This window comes from Pipistrellus kuhlii, unplaced genomic scaffold, assembly GCF_014108245.1.
Source record: "Pipistrellus kuhlii isolate mPipKuh1 unplaced genomic scaffold, mPipKuh1.p scaffold_m20_p_3, whole genome shotgun sequence".
In the NCBI taxonomy this organism is placed as follows: Eukaryota; Metazoa; Chordata; class Mammalia; order Chiroptera; family Vespertilionidae; genus Pipistrellus; species Pipistrellus kuhlii.
The window spans coordinates 150,494,331-150,514,475 of NW_023425529.1; the positions used below are offsets into that span (position 1 = coordinate 150,494,331).

At 44.5% G+C, this 20,145-nt stretch overlaps 1 protein-coding gene across 4 annotated transcripts in view; it reads left to right on the forward strand.

The window, feature by feature from the left end:
* FARP1 (FERM, ARH/RhoGEF and pleckstrin domain protein 1) overlaps window positions 1–20,145 on the forward strand; it is a 282,854-nt gene that overhangs the window by 175,795 nt on the left and 86,914 nt on the right. For all 4 annotated transcript variants that reach the window (XM_045588750.1, XM_045588749.1, XM_036456564.2 and 1 more), the window contains one exon: window positions 9,553–9,657. In XM_045588750.1, coding sequence (XP_045444706.1) covers window positions 9,553–9,657 — 105 coding nt within the window. The remainder of the gene's footprint in view (window positions 1–9,552; window positions 9,658–20,145) is intronic.

Consider the following 20,145-nt stretch of genomic DNA (forward strand, 5'->3'; position numbering starts at 1 on the left):
TTCCATTGTCCCTTGAAATACGCATGTTGGAAGCCAAGTGTGTGATAGCAGGTGTATTTTCAGAAAGTTCCGGCCCAGCAGGCTGGTGCACTTTGGAGGTTTAATTAGGCCACTGAACCCAAAGAGAAACGTGCCAAACGAAACAGACATAAGGAAAATGCACACATTCTTCTGCTGCTGGGAAGAGGGTAATGCTGGTTCCTTGAGTCATACTCTGGTTTCTGCTCGCCTTACTGGTTATTTGTGGGATAGTTTATTCCCTGCCTCATGGATGTTTAAAGCAGCAGGAGGTTATGCAAGATTTTTTTTTTTTTTTTGGTAAATTTTGGAATTTTTTTACTCATCTGCTTCTAAAAGTGATTAAAAGACAATGAATTGCTCAAGACCAAGAGCAGAGTAAGCCATTCTGAATAGCTGAATTCTCCATAGACTTTTTTTTCTTTTGCTCATTGCATTTCATTACAGGTTTGCAAGATAGCAATAGAAATCCACTACTACTTGAGTGTGTGTGCGCGCACGCACATACATGCATGCACACACGTGCACACACGCACACACACGGCAAGTCTTGGCGTGAAGGATGAAGGGCGGTTCTGTACGAATGACGCCGTGGTTTTAACGTAGCTAAGCGAGGGAGCTGAAAAGGCCCATTCTCCTCCTGGCCTGGAGTCGGGACTCTGAAACCCAATCTGAAGTGTGTTTAATGAGTGTGCTGAACGCCGGGTCTCTGTGCAGCGGGGAACAAGGAGCACAGTGTGTCCTGGCAGACGGCGTGGCCACCCTCGGAGCCACGGCCAGGAGGAAGAATCGCTGCGCTTGTGGACCCCGTGGACGGGCAGCCCTAAACATTTAGCTACATCCTCCCAGAATGGAGGCCTTGTCCCCGTTCCCCAGACTTGGGTTTTAAAGTTGTAGTTCCTGTTCTTGCTCTGGTTGGCATTGCACCACCATCATGATCACACTGGGTGCTGACTGGGTTATCCCCAGGTCTGCTGGTGGGCTTTTGAGTAATTTTCTTGCCTCCTCCGTCTCCTCCTGCATCGCTAATACCCAGTAGAGCTTACTGAGTGCTGGATGCCATCTTCAGAGCTCAGTGTCTGCTCTGTCATTTAACCCTCGCCACACCCCAGTGAAACGGTTCAACCATTATTCCCACTCTACAGAAGAGAAAACTGAGGCCCAAAGTGTAACTTGCCCAAGGTCAGACTGCCATGGGACTGGCAAGAAGGCAGCCCCCAGAGTTTGAGTTCTTAGTGATGTCTTATTGAACGGCTTGGCGCACAACACAAGAAACATCTCGCACATTTCAACTATTCCGCTTCTGTCTTTTAAAGATTTATTTCTAATTATATATATTTTATTTTCAGTTTTAAAATATATTTTATTGATTTTTTACAGAGAGGAAAGGAGAGGAATAGAGGGTTAGAAACATCGATGAGAGAGAAACACCGATCAGCTGCCTCCTGCACACCCCCTATTGGGGATGTGCCCACAACCAAGGTACATGCCCTTGACCGGAATTGAACCTGAGGCCCTTGAGTCCCCAGGCCCATGCTCTGTCCACTGAGCCAAACCGGTTAAGGCTAATTATATATATTTTAAATACATATATTTTTATTTCAGAGAGGAAGGGAGAGGGAGAGAGAGCTAGAAACATCAATGATGAGAGAATCATCAATTGGCTGCCTTCTGCACGCCCCCTACTGGGGATGGAGCCCGAAACTGGGGCATGTGTCCTGACCAGGAATCGAATCGTGACCTCCTGGTTCATTGGTCAATGTTCAGCCACTGAACTATCGATACATCGGCCAGGCTCTCTGGCCTTTATCAATCTAAAAAGTTAAACCCTTATGATCCTTATGTCATTCTTGCATCATTTCCTCCCTTTGTGGGTCTCCTGGGCAGAAGGCATATTGTTCAAGTGTTGGAAGTCGAACTGGGCGTTAAGTGTCTCCTGTCCTCTCCTCGTTGCCATCTCTTTGTCCTCGGGCTTAGTTTCTAGGAACTTTCAACTGTATCTTTAAACTCCCCTAGTGCAAGTTTTCTTTCTGCTCTGCTATTTTTACTCCTAACAGCTCTTTCTTGTTATCCAAATGTTCCTTGTTATAACCTTCTGGGGTTTTATTTTTAAGTTGTAAACTCCTAGCTATATGAGGATACAAATTACAGTGTCTTTAAAAGTTTTTTACTCCACCCTGCATCACCGAAAGTACCTGGCTCTCCCATTTCTGAATTTCCTGGGAGTTCTGCGTAATTTGGCTGCTTCCTGTTGCTGACTCTCTCTCCTGTCTTCTGTAATTAGATGTCAGCTTTTTCCTCTGTCGTCTTCTAGAATTTGGGAGAAATTTCTCACCTGCTGTCTCTTCTTTCATTTTCTCTGAATTTATCCCTTTTCTCCTGTTTTCATTATCTGAGTGTTAGTTTCAGCAGGCTTCTGGGTATTGTGGAGAAAAGCTGCATATATTCAGTCAGCCGTATTGAGTCACAAGCCCAACATTCTTTTCATCAGCTATATCGAGTCAAGTCTAGCAATGGCCTTCTGCTAAAATTGCCAAGATAATGTGCTTTATAGACACATAGGTGGGTTCCTGTAGATTTCTCAAATTGCACTCTCCTTGAACTTCTACTTGCTTGAAAGCTCCTGACTGTGTGCAGAGGGGCGGGGAAGGTGACGCCCTGGATGGACAGCTGAGGAGAGAGAGGGCGTAGAAGCCGTGTGAGCAGTGTGACTGCTGAGCCTGGATCCCACCCGTTCTACCTCACCCTGTGGAAGCGGCTCAAAAGAGAATATTTTGTAAAAAGAGCTTCAGTTATAGCGCATCATTCACATCCAAAGCAACAATACTAAAAAGAGATCACCTCTTAACAGGAAAAACGAATTGCCTCCCGTAATTAGTCCACTCCTTGTTGAATATATTTGGTTGTCAAATTAGAGGAATTTTGAAGGCCAGAATTTTTATCTCAAATCTGTTCTTTGGGTTATCCATTTGTTTTAATCCCTTTATTTGAAAGGGACAGTGTGGAGCATCAGTGCTTTGTCCCGGCAGTTCTGGAGGATACAAGTCTAAAATCAAGGCATCGTCAGGGCCAATGCCCCCTTGCAGCTTCTCGTGGGAGCCATCACTCCTCAGGCTTCCTTGGATCGAGGCTGTATCACTTCAATCTCACCTTGCCATTTAAAGTATCGGCTTCTCACCAGCAGCATCTAGGAGCCTGTTAGGAATTCAGATCCTCAGGCACCACCCCAGCACCTGGGGCTTATCAAGGTCGTAAATCAGAGAAGTGCTGCTCCGAGCCACCTCCTGCAGCATTCTAGGGCAGAATAGGCAGCGGCCCAGGTGTGGTGCTGGCCTTGGGAGCGTGGTCACACGGCATGTAGATGTGGTAGCCAGGCTTTGCGTTCTGTGGCAATGCAGGGGCATGACTCTGAGGCTGGGAAATGGACCTCCTCCTCTTCACTGTCAACCCACTGGCCTGCCATGAGTTCTGTAAACGAACAGTTCCCCATCACAGTAGCAGCTGCAATAATGGAGAACTTGTGTTGTGTGCCAGACTCTGCCAAACACTTTGGGGTCATCGCTTTGTTTAGTTTTCATTGATCCTAGGAAGGAGATAATATTTCTAGTCCTTTCATGACTCCATGTGCTGTGGACTGAACTGTGTCCCCACCCCCTCCCCAATTCAGAGGGTCTTAGCCCTAATCCCCCAGACTTGCTGGATTTGGAGCAAAGTCAAGTAAGGTCATAAGGGGAAGCCCTGATCCTGGTCCCAGAGGATTAGTGTTTTTCTAAGAAGAGATGCCAGGGAGCAAATGCTCACTCCCTCACCTACCCCCCTCCTCTGACAGCACTTACCATGTATTCTAATTTGCCTGCTTCTTTGTCTCCACCCCAACTCAGAAAGAGGCACTTACCTTATTGATGTCCTTCCCTCAGCGTCTAGCTCAGCACCTAGCAAAGCACCGGCACAGGGCAACGTGCTTGATAAATGTCCCCCAGGGGCCTCACACCGTAGTAGTTACTAACACTCCCACTCACCTGGTTCCACACTGCCGGAGAGCCCGAGGAAATCTGCAGTTATAGCGGCCTAAGATCAGACGTGTTGAAGGTTCGTGAATGATGGGGATTCGAACAATATTCCAATAAGCTTTAATGGTGGCAGAAAGGGGGCCAAGGCCCTTGAGAGACACCTTTCCCTTCTGCTGGATGTGAGAGCATGGCCTGGTTGCCGTGGCGATATTGATCCCAAAACAGAGCTCTCTGAAACTTGTGCAGGTGCAGATTTTATAAACCTGGCCAAAGGTCATCTTGATAGATGTGTCTATGAGGTATTTCATGAAGGCAGAACCTTAGCTCAGTCTTCAGTGGGACGCACCATTTTTCAGACCCTTAGAGAGGGAGGAGAAGACACCCCCAACCCAGGGAGAAGTGTGTCTTTATTCTTTCAGAGGAGGAAAAGATCTACTCTCCCATAAAACTTTATGGGACAGAAATTACCCGAAGGCACAGACATATTTTAAGAGCACCATAAACTAAAGCAACTTTGGTTCGGTTTTTAATAGCTTGGAGCTGCATGTGAATGTGCATACTGTTTATTATTCAGAGCTTACTTGCCAGACATTCCCCCAAGAATGCAAACCTCCTCCTAAAACTTAATTTTGTAGGTTGCGCGAAAAGCCAAGGGACATAACGGTTTGAAGTCAGCCAATTTATTTGTCCACTGGATTAAAATCCAAATGCCTTTTAGAGCATAATTAAAAGTGGCCAACGAGAAGAAGGTGGTAACATTCCACTATGTAGTTGTACTCTGGTTTGCTCTCTAAAACATAGCACGTTATTACCACCTGGCTTCTTTTCTGTGAGGAGTACCCTTAGAAAATATGTTAGCCAAGGCAGGCAGTGTGTGGAGGCCACAGTTTCTTAAAGGCTGGGGAATCTTCAAGGCCTGCACTCTCCCAGTTCGAACTCTTGGGGACAATTTTTAAAAAATTATATTCTATTGATTTTTTACAGAGAGGAAGGGAGGAAGGGAGAGAGAGAGTTAGAAACATTGAGAAACATTGATGAGAGAGAAACATCAATCAGCTGCCTCCTGCACACCCCCTACTGGGGATGTGCCCACAACCAAGGTACATGCCCTTGACCAGAATTGAACCCGGGACCCTTCAGTCCGCAGGCCGACGCTCTGTCCACTGAGCCAAACCGGTTTTGGCAGGGACAATGTTTTTAATTCATTTGTCATAAGATCCCTTTCATATTAAACCATTGGTAACAAATGCAGGTTTTCAAATGATGCCTAAATAATTAGGTTTCCTTCCTTATATATGACAGCTTATGTAGCCTTAATATAAATGTGTGTGTGTGTGTGTGTGTGTCTAAAAGTAAGTTACTATTTGAAAAAAATCCCTTTACAGTTGAATTTTCCTCAGGATCTGTTCTCCCAGTTTAATCTATACCATTGCCACTTTAACCCTCCTTTCAGGTTTTATTGACTGACTTGCATGTTTGTTTTAGCAATAAGGGGCTAGTGGATTGGTAGCTTTTAAACCTCAGCATCAGTTTTCAGTGCAGAGCCTACACCAAATGTATAATTTGTGGTTACGTCCACCAATGTTTATGACTTTTTTTTGCCAGACACATAGAAGAGCTCTTTGTGCTGAGAAATATTAGTGCATATGTGTGGCTGTTCACACATTCTTCCCACATGATAGCTCCTCTTTACAGCCACTCTGCTTGAGCCAGATCCAGCCCCTCAATATTGTTTTAAGATCTAACATGAAGTAAGCAGATTTTATTGTGAGTGACCCTCCTCAGTTGATTATAATGTGAAGCCTATTCCTCAGTTCCTTTCCCCCCTTTCCTCTGCTTTTTTTTTTTTTTTTTTTACTGTGGCAAAATAGACATAACACAATTCATCATTTCAGTCATTTTTAAATATATAATTCAGTGGCATTAAGTGCATTCATAATGTTGTGTGGTCACCACCAATAGTCATTTTATGTTCTGTGATATGGTTCTGAGCAGAACTACTTTTAGTGTGAGGCTCAGAAATTCATTGGAGACTAGTGAAGAGAAGTGAAGTTATTTGGACTGGTGGAGAAAATCCAAAGGAAGAAGTGGAGGGATCATTTTTCACAAAGAATGAGGATGCAACTTTTCCTCCCTCCTCCAAGATGTTTTCTCGGTAGAATTTAGGCCTTGTACATGGATACTCCCAGGCAGCTCTACCCCAGCTCCTAGAACAAAGGGAACTGGGTCTCTGGGCTTTGGAATCGTGATGTCTGGGAGCATTTTCGACCATTGTGCCCGGTGCACATTGGGATGTTAATGCTGAGAGCCACTTACCCATGAAGTTGTCATGGAGTGGTTGCATTTAACTCTTATAAATTCTTCCTACTGATACACCCCGAATATCACCAACATTCATAGGGAAATTCAGGCATCTGTTTTATTGATGATGGTTAGGAGCTACAATATCATCCAAACTCTAAATTCATTTCTCCCTATATAAAAATGTTGGCATCATGGAGAAATCATTTCACACAAAGGATTTGTACAACATCATCAACTTTAAGGAAATTGTTAAGAATTAAGACCCAATTCCTATCATTTATCAACTAGATTCCAGGCATCTATTTCCAATCTATTTACCAATCTATGCCGGATACATTCACACAACGCTCTGCTGACTCTGTTCAGGTGGGAAGCCCCCCTCGCCTGTGGGCTCCATATGGCACTTAGTTGAACAGCATGTCTTTGAAAGCATCCATTGTGTATCGATTCTTTTTTTTGTTTGGACTTGCAGCGTGGAATTGTAAAGTCTCCTGATGAAGTTCTCAAATTCACTTATTTCCAGGGATTCTTTGGAAGCGTTGAGTGCTTGCCAGCAGGTCAGATAATTGGTAGTTTGTTTTGTAACAAATAGGAAATGTCAGGAATTGTGAGGAAGAAGGATATTGTGACACTGGCTTGTGGTCTTCTCTTTAACCAACATGATATAAGAATGCTTCCACGAATTCTTAGGCCTGGGCCTTTGTTTATAATGTTCTTATGAATGCCTGCAGATTCTACTAGGCAGAGAGGAGGGTCTAGAATAGGGGGTCGAACTCAATCAGAGAAGGGGCCAAAATCTAAAATCCAGCCTAAATCGCGGGCTGAATGGTTTACTGAACAGTCATAAACTGTCATTGTGATGGAAACGCAGCAGAGTGCAGTGATGACAGCGCGGTGCAGGCCACATTGCAAGGCCTGGCGGGACGGATTTGGCCCGCGGGCCTTGTGTTTGACACATGTGGTCTAGAACAAAAAACTGTGTGTCAGTTACTCAAGTAGCTCTTTGGGGGCAGGAGTGAGAACTTGAACCCAGGACTCTGCTTTAGCTTGGCTGAAGAATCCCCAAGTGCTCTCAGCATGCCTGGTTAGGGCACAGTGTGTCCCAAAGAGAGGAAAAGTAAGATTGGTGACCAGTAATCCTTGTGGCTCTTAAATCTACTGGATAAATGCAGGTGCATGTGGGCAGCAGGGGATGGGTATAACTCATAGAAGAGAATGGGTTCTATTCAATGACCTGTTGCTCCTGCCATCCATCGGTAAAAGTAAAATGACTCTACCAGTAACCTTTGACCAGGCATTCAAAGGCTAACGCCTGGCTTTAGAGTTTGGAATTATCCATGAAGAATATTACATGCCATTACATAGCTGTGAATAGCTTCTGGATTTCAATGATGAGGAATTATGGGAGCATACATTGGCATCTGTTTTAAAAGAAAGGCCCAGCCTTTGTGACTCAGTGGGTCGACCAATGAACCAGGAGATCATGGTTCGATTCCCGGTCAGGGCATCTGTCTGGGTTGCTGTTTTGATCCCAAGTGTGGAGTGTGCAAAGACAGCCCATTAATGATTCTCTCTCATCATTGATGTTTCTATCTCTCTCTCCCTCTCCCTTCTCTGAAATCAATAATTTTTTTTTAAAGAAGGTGCTTTATTGCTGGATGCTGAAGCATCTTTGATGGCTCCCCAGGTCTCGCTGGGGCAGGCTAAATGGACTTGCTGGTCTCCTGGGTTACTCATTGGTTCCTCGAATGCCCTGCTCTTCTCAGAGAGGAGGTGAAACTAGAAAAGCAGTAACTGGAGATGATCATGTCTTTGAAACATTTTTTTCAGTGTTTGATCTGTGAGGTGGAGTTGGGTCTGTTTTACTAGTGGGTCTCTAGAAGTCTGCTAGAGAGTGAAGAGAAACCAAGGCATATGATTCTAAGCTTCTTGGGTAGAAAATGGGTCCTTATACATCATATTCTCTTAGCTTATAGATTCAGTGTATAGAAAATACATGCATAGCATTGGTTTTAACAGGCATTGCTAGAGTGTCAGATGCCTTGCTAGGCAATAACAATAGAAATAACTCAGAACCTAATCAGAGAGACAGACTCATAGCTCTTTAATTTATATAATATTGTGGAATGAGTAACTTTTCCTAATTTTCTTATTCATTCATTTTAACAAAATTGGTTGGTCTTTAAGCATATAGGATTAATAAAATATGGCCTTTCCCTTCAGTAGTTCTGTAGTCTAGATGTAGACTAGATGAGAGTATGCCCAGAGTATTATAATAACCAAGAGAAGAAAGCCTGAAATGTTACCATATTCTTGGGGAGAGAGGTACACGGCAGGGTTTCAGCGGGATCCTGAGTTGAATACTGGTGTCCACACAAAACCTGCACACAATTATAGGAGCTTTATTCATAATTATAAAAACTTGGGCAACCACAGTGTCCTTCAACAGGTGAATGAATAAACAAACTGTGGTCCATTCAATGGAATATTATTCAGTGGTTCAAAGAAATTAAGCTATCGAGGCAGGAAAAGATATAAAGGAAGCTTAAATACACATTGCCAAGCGAAATATGACAATCTGATTCCAACTATATGACAATCTAAAAAAGGCAAAACTACAAACACAGTAAAAAGATTTTAATGGTTGCCATGGATTAAGGAGGAGGGAGATAAAGGTTGAATGGATAGAGCACAGTGGATTTTTGGGACGATGATACTGTTAAGGTAGATCCATAATATTACACATTTGTCAAACTGCACAGAACTATGCAACGCAAATAGTGAAACTGGATTTCAGGTGATAGTAATGTGTCAGTGTTGGCTCAATAATTATAGCAAATATATCCCACTAATGCTGCAACTTTCAGCCTTTTGATCTTGTAAACATAAACTAATTACTAATATTCTGCAGCACACCAAAAAAATTACATTTTTTGCCAATCTGACAAAAAATATGTGTAATTTTGATTCATGACATCAGACAGCTGTGGTTGTCATTTTTTAATTTGACCATGTAAGGCAAAAGAGGTGAGTGCCCCTGATTAACTGGTCAGGTAGTAACATGTTTTAGAAATTCTGGCGGCACACCAGTTGAAAATCACTGCCCTAGTGCAAGATGTGAATAACGGGACACTGTGTGTGTGGCTGGCAGCGGGGTCTGGGGACTCTCTGTGCTCCTGCCTGTGTCGGAGGAAGTAACGCCTCTTGTTTCTCTTCCCAGCAAAGAGCCCCGGGGAAAGTGTTGCTGGATGCGGTGTGCAACCACCTCAACCTCGTGGAGGGTGACTATTTTGGCCTTGAGTTTCCTGACCACAAGAAGATCACGGTAGGGGATGCCATGTTGATGTTGCTATTTTATTATCTGTTTGACTTGGGAGAAGGGAGTAATCAGGATCTTTTCTTGACTATACAGAAATATACAGAGGAAAAACACCCAGAAAGCGTTTTTAATCTCTTTCTGAAAGTAATGTGTGCACAGCATTAGCAAATTCAAAGAGAATACACATGAAGGCTATTTCCCTCTCACTCTTTCCCTCATCTCTCCCTCCGGGACCATTACCAGTTTCTTATGTATTCTTCTGATCAAAGTCTACTGTCCCCCATTAACATATCACAGATCTTTCCTTTTCAGGACATAGAATTCATTTCCTCCTTTTAAAAATAGTTTTATGCCATTCCAGTGGATGCATATGCCATAATTTACCAGCTTGTATTATTATTTATTGATTGTTATATATTATTAAAGGCCCAGTGCACAAAATTCGTGCACTCAGGGGGGGGGGGGGGAATTGATGTCCCTCAGCCTGGCCTGTACCCTCTTGCAATCTGGGAGCCTTCGGGAGATGTCCACCTGCTAGCTTAGGTCCACTCCCTGGGGGATCAGGCCTAAGTTGGCAGTTGTCCCTCTGGCAGCCCAGGAGTCCTTGGGGAATGTCCAACTAACAGCCTAGGCCCACTCCCCACCCCTGGGCTTGCCACCTGTGAGCCCAGCTTCTGGCTGAGTGGTGCTTCCCCTGTGGGAGTGCACTGACCACTAGGGGGCAGCTCATGTGTTGAGTGTCTGCCCCCTGGTGGTCAGTGTGCATCATAGCAACCCATTTTGCTGTTTAGTTAATTTGCATATTAGCCTTTTATTATATAGGATTTTCATGTGAATGACTATAAACCTACTTGTGCCCACCCTGTATGTCATATTGTTCTTTTACAACATAGCTTACTGTTTTATTTATATATATATATATATATATATATATATATATATATACACACACACACACACACACACACAATATATCGCTATGTTATGTGTGTGTGTGTGTACCTGTATTTTCCGGTGTATAAGACGACTTTTGAAACGAAAAAAAGTCAACCGAAAATCGGGAGCAAAAGACTGAAATTGCACAAAAATTACCTGCAGATCTTGACGGCAAAGTAAGTCTTTTCTTTGAAGTCTTTTCTTTTAATTTTACAGTTAAAACATAGGTTTAAGCCTATATTCACTGGTAGTCTTATACAGTGAATATAGGCTTAAACCTATGTTTTAACTGTAAAATTAGGGGGTCGTCTTATACACCAGAAAATACGGGGTGTGTGTGTGTGTGTGTGTGTATAACAGTAAGCTATGTTGTAAAAGAACAATATGACATATATAGAGAGGAAGAATACCCAGAAAGTATTTTTAATCTTTTTCTAAAAGTAATGTGAGCACAGCATTAGCAAATTCAATGAGAATTTTATGTGTGTGTGTGTGTGTGTGTGTGTATATAGATATATATATATATATATATATATATATATATATATATATATATATATATATATATATAATATATTAATATGTACCGGTATCTATCTTTTGACTGATGTCACCTTTTAGGCTATATCTGAATCTGTCTTTTATTAGACATCCTTTTAGACTATACGTTCATTGTTAGCATTTCTGTTCATTCTTTCATTAATTACCTGCTGAGTCCCTAGAATGTTTGTTGGAGATTCAGTATTAGTAAGATGCAGAGATTGTATAACCCAGGCAGGGCACCAAGTTTATTCAGTGACTGGTACAGGACAGGTGACAGGTGCTGCACTGGAGCCAGGGGGCATTGGACAGTGTGGACAACAAACAACATTTGTGTTCAGGACATCGCCCCAGATACTGCAAAACTGGGTGGTCCATTCAGCAACCTGCAAATCAGATGGAGTGTAGAAGTGAGGGGGAGAGGGCTCTGGTGAAGAGAGAGAGAGGGGGTGGGGGTGGGGAGAGGCGGGCACTTGAAAGGTAAGGACTTTTTGTTCCATTGCTGTCCAAATGAAATGTGAGCCACATACATCATTTCAGATTTTCTAATAGTTACGTTTAAAAATGGTTTAAAAAGTAAAAGTAACTTTAAAAAGTTTATTTAGTTTAATATATCCTAAACATGTAATCAATGCCAAAACTATAAATAAGATATTTTACACATTTTTGCACTAAGTTTTCGAGTCTGGTGTGTATTTGACATATTCCAAGTGCTCAGTAGCCGCACGCAGCTGGCGTCTGCAGGGTTCGGTCTGTCCCCAGCTAATGCGTTTGGGAAACTATGTCTGCGTTTTAAAGGGAACACGATGTGAGCCATGTGGCCACATTGGAAAGGAACAAGACTGAGGTCTGCAAAGCTGTCAGGAGCTCCTAGCATCTCAGGTGGGAGGTGGTGCAAACTGGACCGAGGGAGAATCACAGGGAGGGCTAGAGGGGGGTGAGGGAGGTGAATTCAAGAGATTTTTTTTTTGGGGGGGGGGGTTAGGGATATGATTGAATGGAATGGCGTGTGAGGGAAAGAGGGCTCAGTGCTGATGGGTTTTCCCAGTTTGCCATTTGGGTGGCCAGTGGCACCAGTCCCTAGAGAGGCAAAGCCTCAGAGAGACCATGTCCACGAAGAGGTGAAGGCACGAGTCCCATGGGGACACAGGAGTGGGCGCCCCTGGAGATGTCCAGTGGGCAGTACCCATAGGCATATCTCCTGGAGCTCAGGAAGGAGATCCCAGCTGAAGACCAAGAACCTACAATTACTAAGGAGTAGAGGAGGGATGTGGTGAATGAGTCAATCTGTCTTGTACCTAGAAATGGACACAAATTTTGTTTTCTTAACGTATTCCTACCTCTAAATACTCTTTGCCCATTTTCTAGTGCTTATGTTACATTGAAGCTTCCCTGACTCCCAGTCCTTTTTCTGATGTGGCAAATGACCACCGAGGGGCCGGATGTAATTCCAGGTTCATTAATTCATCTAAGAATGATGTTGTGCCTACACTGTGTCAGCCATTACACTTCGTCCTGTAGAAGACACTTGATCTATGGTGACCGCAAGAAGTAGTTAATGGTCTCCATTGGAAGTGCAGGAAGACAGATGAGGACACAAATAATAATCATATGATGTAGCAAGTTCTATAGAACATTGTTTCATAAGCTTGTTTTATGTGAAAATAGTGATTCTCAGAGCCCTTGAAGATCTGGTATTTCATTTTCTTTTGACAACCCTGCCTGAATTACCGCAGGGTCCCAACGGCTCTTTCGGTTAGTCGTGCCCTGTTCCGACCCAGCTGGAGTTGCCTTTCTAAACTGTGAATTAGTGGTGAGGGGACTGAGACTCTGAGACCTGTTCCCTATCTGGGTCAGCCAACTAGCTAATGGCAGAGCTCAGATTCTGGTCTTGTTCCTCTGACTCCGAGCTCAGTGCCTTCTGCTGTATCTGTGCGGGCTTCTTTTTACTAGAATTTACAAACCTATTGCTCTCCCTGGGCATCTTCAGGGATGACTTCTTTCATTTTATCAAGGTTGATTGTAACAATTTCACTGCTTCCTTCCAGTACTGTTTGGGAATACGTTCAGCTGCCAAATTCAGAAAAACCAGTGGTGATGACATAAAGATAAAGTGTTTGTCATGTATAATGCAAAAAAAGCATCCACAGGAGTGGTTGGCACATGCCAGGCCATCCCAGTCCCTGTGGTACCACAGTGTACATGGCTCACATTCTAAAGGAGCGACCAGCAAACGTTCTTGGTAAAGGGCCAGCTAGTCAATACCATATGGAGGTTTTGCAAGCCAGAGGGTCTCTGCCATAACTATTCATATCTGCCCTTGTAATACAGAAGCAGCCACAGACAGGAAACAATGAGAGAATGTGACTTAGTTTCAATAGAACTTTATTGACAATACAGAAAGCCCTAATTTGCCAACACCTGCTCTGGAGAGTAATAAACTCTGGGCTTGCTTATAATATTTTATTCATTCCAGTTATAAATCCCTTTTCTTAAAGAGGTTAAGTCGTGTTCCCAAAAGGCACACAGCTAGGGAATGCTAGAGCTGGGATTCTAGACTGAATCTGTCTAACTACAGCCATGCTCTCTCAGTCACCATCCCAGGCTTACCATATATCTATATTTTGCTTCCTGACTAGAGCAAAATTCCAGCCTGAGATCTCATTTCATAAAATTTAAAACTGGTTGTTTTGACAAATGGACGTGGATGGTGTAAGAGACTGCAGAAGGGTACATGAAGCGCCCCGGGGTCCCGGGCAAGCACTGCTTCTTGACCTCGATGCTGGTTCTATGTGTGCAATCAGTCTGTACAAATTCAATAATCTGTACACTTATAACCTGTACATTTTGTATATATGTGTGTGTGACCTGTATTCATGCATATATAAAGTAAACGTTTACCCTGAAATGCAGTGAGGAAAAAGCACACAGGAGCAGAAATAATGACCGTAAAGCACCCAGGAGCTAGCTTTAAGGAACCTATTTTGGAAAAGCCAGGGCTAAGTCTTAATTGGATGACCTGAGGAAGAGCCACTCCTGGTGAGAGCAATAAACTCCAGCTGCATTTTTACCTCTGCTCTCAGTAAGGCAGCTTCAAAATTTAAGATTTGTGTCATAGAGTTCTGGTCTCCTTCCCAGATTCTGTCAGTGCGGGCTTTCTAGCTGGGTGGTCTTATAGTGGTAGATGAGAGCAACTCTATGATCAGCCTGCCAGCCCTCACATCACCGCACCGCCTCTCAGCAGCAGGGGGAGTGGGGCAGGTGGGTAGAACGGAGATTTAGTGCCCACCTTGTGGGGCTTTGGAAAGGATCAAACATGATATCTATTGGCACATGCCTGGGGCCTATTAAAGTGTTCAGAAAGCGTTAGTTGTGGGAATATTATTGTTGTCACAATTTTTTATTGTGTTCACAAACAGGTAACATAAAATTTACCATCTTAACCATTTTTGTTGTTAAACCTTACCAGAAAAATTTTTTTCCATTGATTTTTAGAGTAGAAAGGGAGGAGGGAAGAAAAGAGAGAGGGAGAGAGAGAAATAGTAATGTGAGAGAGACACATTAATTGGTTGCCTCCCACACTCTCCTCAATAAGGACCGGGATGGAACCCACGACCCAGATACAAGCCCTTGACTGGGAATTGAACCCGTGACCCATCAGTGTGCTGACCGACCAACGCTCTAGCCACTGAGCACCACGGGGCAGGGCCCATCTTAATTATGTTTAAGTCTACAGTACAGGAGCATTGACTAAATTCATATTGTTGTACAACAGATCTCTGGAACTCATCTTGCAAACCTGACACTCCATACCCATTAAATAGCAACTTCCCTTTCCTCCTTCTCCTCCTCCTCCTAGCCCCTGGCAGCCCCCATCCTACTTGCTGAAGCTGTGAATTTGGCTCCTCTAGGAACCTCACATCAGTGGAATCACATAGTTTTTGTCCTATTGTGACTGGCTTATTTCACTCAGCATAATGCCTTCAATGTTCATCATGTTGTCGCATATTAGCATATGACAGAATTTCTTTGCTTTTCAAGGCTGAATAATATTGCATTGCACAGTTACACCACATTTTACTTATCCAGTCACCTGTTGATGAACACTCAGGTTGCTCCCGCCCTTCTATTACTGTGAACAATGCCGCAGTGGACATGTGTGTGTCGTCATTGTGATTGTCATTGTATACTGTTATGTCTGCCAAGTTCTATTTAAGAGGCTACTCACGTATCTGCCAAAATAAGAGGAGGCATGATTGTCCTCAGAATGTCCAAATGTGGACTGTCACAACGCTTTTTGCCCCTTTATCTGTGTGTGATGTGTGAGAAACCCCACAGTCTGACATACAAGGTTATGGACCTTTGTCCCTACGTGGTAAACTCAGGCAACTTGATTCCACCCCAGCCTTCTGCCCCTTTTCTCATCATTTTTATCATGTAAGTAGCCACATCAGAGCATCCTACCCAATAAAAGAGTAATATTCAAATTAACCATCACTCCACCACACCTACCAGCCATGCCCACCAGCCAATCAGAGCAAGTATGCAAATTAACCCCAACCAAGATGGTTACAGCCACAGAGAGCAGGAGGGAGGCTTGGGTTTCCCAGGCAATGGAAGAAGCCAAGCTTTCTGCCTCCGCTTGCCTAAGCCTCCACTTAAGGCTACAAAGTTTCAATTATAGAAGATACATTAATCCAAACAGAAATGGCTGCTGGCCATGGAGCAAGCAGGAGGCTTGGCTCTTCGCCAGGCTACAAAGTTTCAATTGTAGAAGGTAAATAAATTCCTTATACCAGGACCTCTGCTTGGGTCACCAGGGGGTGTGGCTGCCTGCAAGCCACCACAAGCCCCTCGCCCAGGCCGCCCCACACCCCAAGGGAATCCCCACCCTGATCCGGGACACCCCTCAGGGCAAACCAGCTGGCCCCCACCCATGCTCCAGGCCTCTACCCTATCTAATAAAAGAATAATATGCAGATTGACCATCACTCCTACACACAAGACGGCTGCCCCCATGTGGTCAAAGATCCTGCCCTCATGTGGACACAAGATGGCTACCACAAGATGGCCAACAGGGGAGGGCCGTTGGGAGGGACCAGGCCTGCAAGGGTGGGCAGTTGGGAGGCACCAGGCCTGCAGAGGAGGGCAGTTAGGGGTGGCCAGGCTGGCAGAGGAGGGAAGTTGGGGGCAAACAGGCTGGCAGGGGAATAGTTAGATCTCAGTCAGGCTGGCATGGGAGTGGTTAGAGGGTGATCAGGCTGGCAGGCAGAAGCGGTTAGGGGCAATCAGGAAGGCAGGCAGGCAAGCAGTTGGGAGCCAGCAGTCCTGGATTGTGAGAGGGATGTCCCAGATTGGAGAGGGTGTAGGCTGGGCTGAGGGACACCACCATTCCCTCCCCCATGCATGAATTTTAAGCATAGGGCCTCTAATTTTTATTATAAGGCTTTAAAAAGCTAAAAGGGGGCCTGAGTGCTCTCCCCTGGTCTGAGATGTGTTTCTCAAAATTGGAAATACACTGGTGGTAATTAGGAAGGAATCAATTATGCTCTACCCTGAACTAGACTTGTTCGGGCCTGTCAGTTGATGGAGCTGATTGCTGCACTTACATGCGAGCTTGGCCTGCTGTTGCCCTTGAGCCCAGGCAGCCATCCCCAGGAGATTGCCCTGCAGGAGCAGAGAAGTCTTTTTAATCAGCTTTTTAAAAAATTGATTGGTCTTCCCATGGTAGAAACACTATTGATCCTAGGAATCAAGACCCTGTACTTAATAAGCCAGCTAATTGGTACCTGCCTGGTACAAGCCCAGAAAGACATTAGGTTGCCTCTGGGGTGGACTCAGGCAGCTAACTGTCCTTGAGCTTCTGTGTGCTGCGGACTCTGCCATAAACCTAAATATATCTCATTTCACCTTCATATTAGGCATCTGCAAAAGGAGCCAGGAAGTAAATATGTCAGGCTTTGCAGGTGATACTGTTTCTATGGCAACTATCCAGCTCTGCCACTGCAGCACAAAGCAGCCACAGACAGAATCTAAACAAATGAGTGTGGTTGTGTTCTAATAAAAGTTTACTTATGGGCATGGATGTTTGAATTTTATAGGGTTTTTATAGGCTGTATCAAAGCACGTGGTAGGCTGGATTGGGCTCATGGTATCAGTTTGCCAATCTCTGCTTTATATTTCTGCGAGGTAGTTTTTTTTTTGTTGTTGTTTTTTTAACTGTTGCCATCTTTAAATGGATACGTTTATTGCTGCTACCCAGATCATATCTGACTTCTCAGAAGGTTTATTTTATTTGTAACTTCACAACTTGCATTTTTTTTGGGGGGGGGGGGGGGGCGGGCAGGTCGAAACTGCATGTTTATTTTTATTTACTTTTTAAAAATTTTTATTGTTTAAGGTATTACAAATAGTAGTACATATGTCTCCTCCCTCCCCTATTCACCCTTCCCTCCCACTTGCCCTCTCTCCCCTCTCCCCAGTGCCTTGTGTCCATTGGTTATGCTTATATGCATACATACAAGTCCTTCGGTTGATCTCTTAGCCCCCCAACCCTCCCCTGCCTTCCTGCTGTAGTTTGACAGTCTGTTAGATGCTTCTTTGCCTCTATTTTTATTCAACAGTTTATAATGTTCTTTATATTCCACAAACGAGTGAGATCATGTGGTATTTATCTTTCACTGACTGGCTTATTTCACTTAGCCCGAAGTAGGTATTTTATCGCTCACATTTCAAAGTGAGCACAATCAGACAGGTCACTTGCCCACTACTTAACAAGGAACTGGACACCCAGGATGATAACCAGGATGCACACGTGAGCCTGCCTCAGTCAGTGTAAGCGCTCTCTGCCACCCGGGGCTACCTTCCTCCAACTCAAATGGCTGCTGAGATGGGTGTAGGATTAACCCTTTGCACTCCGAACCATTCTGGACATTGGCTACCAGCTACTCGACGCTACTTTGCGGCCGACACGTGCATTGAATTAACTCAATTCCCCGTAATCACTAATTAACTGCAATGTCCCCCCTGAGAGGGGACATCCGAATGATATGCTAGAATTCCGATGTCCCCTGAGAGGGGACAGCGGAGTGCAAAGGGTTAAAATTTATCTCCTTAGCCTGTGGAAGATAGTGGGAAAAGCTCTGCCTTGTGGCCTATAAGTCTCCATGTAAACATTTTGCTCTGTTGTTTAGCCCCTGGGTAGATTCTGAACTTCTGGGGTTAATAAATGACAGTTGTACAAGGTTACCTTAAGAATTAACACTGGTACTTTACAATCGTGAGTTCAGCAGGATTTCTGGTACATAGTAGGCACTCAGTTATCCGTTGTGTTTTATGCTTGCCATTCAGAAACCAGTGGTGCTGGCCTGCTATTCTTTTATGAAAGCTACCTTGCTTAGTGACTTGATAAAAACAGTTCTAATTTTTAATCAGTACGTATTGGTAAAGCTCAGGAAGAAGGTTGGCATCTTTTTGTTGATTATATATTCTTCTCCATGCCAGAAGAAAAGTTTGCCATTGGTAGGAGTCTTAGCTGGACTGCCATAATAAAATACCATAGGCTGGGTGGCTTGAACAGAAGACATTTCTTTCTCACAGTATTGGAGACTGGAAGTCAGAGATCAGGGTACCAGCCTGGTCAGATTCTGGGGATGAGCCCCGTCCTGACTTTCATATGGCCACCTTCTTACTTTGTCCTCACATGTGGGGGTTGAGGGAGATTTTCGTCTTCTTAATAAAGGCACAATCCTATTGGATCAGGGACCCATCCCAATGCCCTTAGTTAACCTTAATTATTTTTTAAAGACCCTATCTCCAGACACAGTCACCTTGGGATTAGGACTTCAGCATATGAATTCTGGAGGGATACATGCTTAGGAGGGGGGGTGGGGGGGGCAGAGAGAGAGAGACAGACAGACAGACAGACAGACACTGATGTGAGAGGAAACATCGATAGGCTGGCTCCCCAACCACGGGTCAAACCCATAACCCAGGTATGTGCCCTGACCGGGAATTGAACCAACAACCTTTCGGTGCACAGGACAATGTCCCAACCAACTGAGTCACTTTATTGGATGTCAGATATTGTGAATTTTATATTGTTGAGTGCTTCATAGTTTTGTATTTCTCTAAAAGTTATTGAGTATTGAGAGGAGAATCCAAGATGGCTGCTCAGGTAGGCACCTAGCCGCAGCCGCACACAACAATTTCAATAAAATACAACTAAAATATAAAATGGACATTACCCAGAACTACAGGAAAGTCGACTGACTGGAAATTCTACAACAAGAAGCAAGGAGAAAACCAGAAGGAAGCGCAGAGGAGCTGTAAAAGCCTGAGGTACGGAGACACGCGGCACGCGTGGAGAGGACGGAGCCGGAGAGGAGGGCGGCTGAGTGCCTGGCTGGCGTTCCCTAGCGGGAAGGAGATAAAAGCTCCGACTGTGCTGGGCCCCAGTTCCAACTGCTCTGAACCCCAGTTCTAGGCCAGACTCCGGGGACCCAGGCTCATCCATAGGGAGCCGGGCTGTAAGGCGGGACTCCGGGGAAGCGGCGAAAGGAGGTCCCGGAGGCCCGCACACTGCGTGCAGAGAAGGGACAGTCGGCTGTGCTGCAGGATTGACCTGGCGGGAAGGAGACAGGGGCTCCAGACTGCTCTGAACGCCACCTCTAACTCCACTTCCAACTGAACTGAACCCCAATACCGGGCTCATTTCGGGAGAGCATAGACTGTTTGGTAGCAGGCGAAAATCGAGGGCACCTTTCTCTCAGAGGCGCTCACAACAAGTACTGAAGGACCCTGAGTCTCAGGAGTCGCATAGGGCGGGGCTGACGGAAGCCAAGGCTGTAGGCTCCACCCTGAAACCCCGCCCCATCAGGAAAGCTGCCTTCGAAAATGCCTAAACCAAATAGATCACAAATGAAAGAAATGGAGGACAAAAAGCAACTGGATATAAAGTTCAAAACCACACTTATAAGGTTGTTCAAGAATCTCCTAGAAAAGGCCGATAAAATAAAC